The sequence below is a fragment of the Notolepis coatsorum genome, assembly GCF_963971535.1.
Source record: "Notolepis coatsorum genome assembly, chromosome: 1".
In the NCBI taxonomy this organism is placed as follows: domain Eukaryota; kingdom Metazoa; phylum Chordata; class Actinopteri; order Aulopiformes; family Paralepididae; genus Notolepis; species Notolepis coatsorum.
This window is the reverse complement of record NC_140165.1, coordinates 61,546,390-61,551,389: the sequence shown is the minus strand read 5'-3', so window position 1 is coordinate 61,551,389 and position 5,000 is coordinate 61,546,390. Positions and strand designations below refer to the sequence as shown.

Genomic DNA, 5,000 nt, shown 5'->3' with positions numbered 1-5,000 from the left:
ACTGGACCGCGGGGCTCCGCCGCCGCCTCCTCCCACTCAACGGCACACAGCCACACACACAGCCGTGATCGCGGTAGAAAGACATATCAGATCAACGATCAAATTTATATATATAATGTTCTTACCTTGTATCTGATGTAATGCAAAAGAAATAATCCAATTATCTGATCGTCAAGTACTGGGTGTGGAGGTCCGTGCCACGTTCAACAGCATTGCATATGGGGGGGGGTGGGGGGGGGGGGGGGGGGGGGCAGCCTCGCAGATGTATCGTTGAAACAGGTTACCTCGCCTGAGTATTTAAACCATGGCTTGGATCGTCCCAGAAAAGAAACTACACCATTCCCAGTGGAGTGCAATACCAACTGGAAGGTGTAGGCGGCGGTATTTGCCCTTTTGCGAGCTCAGACCCATTCCCAACGATAATATCAGGCTGGATGGATGAAAATTAATGGATATCGCTAATAAAAGAAATAACGATTAAAATCCGACTATACTTGTGATTGGGCGCTCAAGCGATGGCGAGTTAACCCGACTATCATCGTGACTGGCGCTGAATGAGTTAACAATCTCATCCTCAGTTAAGGATGATATTGTACAAGATACTTATTAGTATAAAGTATTAAAATAAAATAATTAAAATCAAATAAATAGTGCTTCCTGAACAGCACTCACTGCCATCAACATAAATACAATTAACAGTCAATTGGTTATCACCGCTATGCCATAAGGGTTCAGTGCATGCTCGTTAGTAGATGGTATTTAAATTTTTTCGTGAAAGTGGTTTTGGATTCTATTTCAGCGAAGTAGCTTGGCAATGAGTTCCATTCCATGATAGCTCTGTAAGTCACAGAAGATTTTGAGTAGATTTGTTCTGGGTTAGGTGCCAGTAGATGGCCTGACGTAGCTTGTCTGGTCATATGGTCATGTTCTTCTCTTATGTAAACTATATGATCATAAAAATACTGTGGTTTTTTGACAACTTGAACATTTCTGAGAAAAGTAATGAGACGTGATTGCAGACGTTTCTCAACCAGAAGCCATGATACATTTTCTGTGCATAACTCAAATGTTAGTGCGCTATTGAACAGTGGAGAGCTAGTCTGGCAGCCTTATTTTGTGAGCATTACAGCATTAGCATTACAGCACGAGCAGCTGGAGAACCTAGCTACTGTCCAGAGGTACGGCTAGTTAGCATTACAGCAGCTGGAGAACCTAGCTACTGTCCAGAGGTACGGCTAGTTAGCATTACAGCAGCTGGTGAACCTAGCTACTGTCCAGAGGTACGGCTAGTTAGCATTACAGCAGCTGGTGAACCTAGCTACTGTCCAGAGGTATGGCTAGTTAGCATTACAGCAGTTGGAGAACCTAGCTACTGTCCAGAGGTACGGCTAGTTAGCATTACAGCAGCTGGAGAACCTAGCTACTGTCCAGAGGTACGGCTAGTTAGCATTACAGCAGCTGGAGAACCTAGCTACTGTCCAGAGGTACGGCTAGTTAGCATTACAGCAGCTGGAGAACCTAGCTACTGTCCAGAGGTACGGCTAGTTAGCATTACAGCAGCTGGTGAACCTAGCTACTGTCCAGAGGTACGGCTAGTTAGCATTACAGCAGTTGGAGAACCTAGCTACTGTCCAAGAGGTACGGCTAGTTAGCATTACAGCAGCTGGAGAACCTAGCTACTGTCCAGAGGCGCAGTAGCTAGCCCTCGCAGGAATGGGAGTGGCTGGATCTGCGCTGACATGGCTGACATCATACCTCAATGACCGCTCCTACCGAGTGTCATGGAGAGGGACTCTGTCGGCCACCCGCCCCCTCCGGACGGGTGTCCCCCAGGGCTCGGTCCTAGGACCCCTTCTCTTCTCCCTCTACACTAAATCACTGGGTAACATTATCACGTCTCATGGCTTCTCATATCATTGTTATGCCGATGATACTCAACTCTTCCTCTCCTTCCCTCCCTCAGATATCCACGTCTCTGAGCGGATCTCGGCCTGTCTGTCCGACATCTCCGCCTGGATGACGACCAACCACCTCAAACTGAACCTAAGCAAAACAGAATTGCTCCACCTGCCGGCCAAATCCTCCCCCCTGACCGACCTCTCCATCACAGTCGAAGAATGCAGCTGTGACCGCGTCGCCGACCGCCAAGAACCTTGGTGTTGTCCTCGACGACCAGCTGAACTTCTCTGCTCACATCGCAGCGACAACCAGAACCTGCAGATTCCTCCTGAGCAACGTCAGAAGGATACGCCCCTTCCTGACAAAAGAAGCCACCCAACTCCTCGTCCAATCAACAGTCATCTCCCGCCTCGACTACTGCAACGCACTGCTAGCTGGCCTCCCGGCCACTGCCACCAAGCCTCTTCAACTCATTCAAAACGCAGCGGCCCGCCTGATCTCAAACCTACCGAAGTCGGCCCATGTCACCCCACTTCTTAGGGACCTGCACTTGGCTCCCCATTGCTGCACGTATCCGCTTCAAGGCCCTCGACCTAGCATACCGTGCGGCAAAGGGAACCGCTCCCGCCTACCTCCGGTCAATGGTCTCTAACTACACACCCTCAAGACCCCCTACGCTCTGCATCTTCTGGCCGCCTCAGATCTACTCCTATCCAAGCTCCCGGAGGGTCATCAAAGAGAAGCCGCCTATTCTCAGTCCTTGCCCCACAATGGTGGAATGAACTACCCATCCCAGTTAGGACAGCCGAATCCCGTCCAATCTTTCACTGTCGACTAAAGACTCACTTCTTCAACCATTATCTGAAATGATAAAAAAATAAAAATAAAAAATCTAACCCCGACTAACCTTAATGTCATGCACTTGTCTAATAAACTAACCTACACTGTAACACGCAACACTTTGATGAACATTGTTACTCAGCTGATAGAGTTATACCCTTCTTGCTGTCTTTGTCGCACAGAACTTGTAAGTCGCTTTGGATAAAAGCGTCAGCTAAATGACTAAATGTAAATGTAAATGTAGGTACGGCTAGTTAGCATTAACAGCAGCTGGAGAACCTAGCTACTGTCCAGAGGTACGGCTAGTTAGCATTACAGCAGCTGGAGAACCTAGCTACTGTCCAAAGGTACGGCTAGTTAGCATTACAGCAGCTGGGTGAACCTAGCTACTGTCCAGAGGTACGGCTAGTTAGCATTACAGCAGCTGGAGAACCTAGCTACTGTCCAGAGGTACGGCTAGTTAGCATTACAGCAGCTGGAGAACCTAGCTACTGTCCAAAGGTACGGCTAGTTAGCATTACAGCAGCTGGTGAACCTAGCTACTGTCCAGAGGTACGGCTAGTTAGCATTACAGCAGCTGGAGAACCTAGCTACTGTCCAGAGGTACGGCTAGTTAGCATTACAGCAGTTGGAGAACCCTAGCTACTGTCCAGAGGTACGGCTAGTTAGCATTACAGCAGTTGGAGAACCTAGCTACTGTCCAGAGGTACGGCTAGTTAGCATTACAGCAGTTGGAGAACCTAGCTACTGTCCAGAGGTACGGCTAGTTAGCATTACAGCAGTTGGAGACCTAGCTACTGTCCAGAGGTACGGCTAGTTAGCATTACAGCAGCTGGAGAACCTAGCTACTGTCCAGAGGTATGGCTAGTTAGCATAGCTAGTTATTTACTTGGTCAGTTATTGGGTTAGTAGATAGATAGTTAGTCACTTTAGTTAGCCAGTTAGTTTGTTTGTCAGTCCAGTCAGTCCAGTCAGTCAGTCAGTCAGTCAGTCAGTCAGTCAGTCAGCAAACCAGTCAGTCAGTCAGGTAGTACTCTATATCAAAGAGGCCTGAATAATAAACAGAACTAAATGTATCTCCTGTGCTCTCAGGCTCCTGGGTCAGCTGGATGAGACGGAGACGGCGTTCGATGACTTCTGGGAGCGTCACCTGACCAAGCTGGAGCAGTGTCTGCAGCTGCGTCACTTTGAGCAGCACTTCCGTGAGGTGGGTGGAGTCATGGGAGATGTAGTTTTGTATCAGTCATTTGATATGTAGTTTTATCAGTCATGGGAGATGTAGTTTGTATTAGTCATCGGGAGATGTAGTTTTTATCAGTCATGGGAGATGTACTTTTTATCGGTCATGGGAGATGTAGTTTTTATTAGTCATGAGAGATGTAGTTTTTATCAGTCATGGGAGATGTAGTTTTTATTAGTCATGGGAGATGTAGTTTTTATTAGGTCATGGGGAGATGTAGTTTTTATCAGTCATGGAGATGTTTTTATTTGTCGCAGGTGAAAAAAAAACAACGACAGTGTAACTAATGCCTCGTCTCCATGAGCCATGGTTTAGCTTGTCTCCACTAGCGAGGGTTTAGCCATGCTGTGGCCTTGTCTCCACTAGCCAGGGTTTAGCCGTTCTGTGGCCTCGTCTCCACTAGCCAGGGTTTAGCCATGCTGTGGCCTTGTCTCCACTAGCCAGGGTTTAGCCATGATGTGGCCTTGTCTCCACTAGCCAGGGTTTAGCCATGATGTGGCCTTGTCTCCACTAGCCAGGGTTTAGCCATGCTGTGGCCTTGTCTCCACTAGCCAGGGTTTAGCCGTGATGTGGCCTTGTCTCCACTAGCCAGGGTTTAGCCATGATGTGGCCTTGTCTCCACTAGCCAGGGTTTAGCCGTGCTGTGGCCTTGTCTCCACTAGCCAGGGTTTAGCCATGATGTGGCCTTGTCTCCACTAGCCAGGGTTTTAGCCGTGCTGTGGCCTTGTCTCCACTAGCCAGGGTTTAGCCATGATGTGGCCTTGTCTCCACTAGCCAGGGTTTAGCCATGATGTGGCCCTTGTCTCCACTAGCCAGGGTTTAGCCATGATGTGGCCTTGTCTCCACTAGCCAGGGCCGTGCTGTGGCCTTGTCTCCACTAGCCAGGGTTTAGCCGTGCTGTGGCCTTGTCTCCACTAGCCAGGGTTTAGCCGTGCTGTGGCCTTGTCTCCACTAGCCAGGGTTTAGCCATGATGTGGCCTTGTCTCCACTAGCCAGGGTTTAGCCATGATGTGGCCTTGTC

The 5,000-nt window shown here is 48.8% G+C and overlaps 1 protein-coding gene across 1 annotated transcript in view; it reads left to right on the top strand.

Annotated features, from left to right (window-relative positions):
- Nucleotides 1–5,000, top strand: part of mcf2la (mcf.2 cell line derived transforming sequence-like a) — a 325,483-nt gene that overhangs the window by 256,006 nt on the left and 64,477 nt on the right. The window contains 1 exon segment of the mRNA XM_084322780.1: nucleotides 3,832–3,946. Within this exon segment, the coding sequence (XP_084178906.1) occupies nucleotides 3,832–3,946 (115 nt within the window).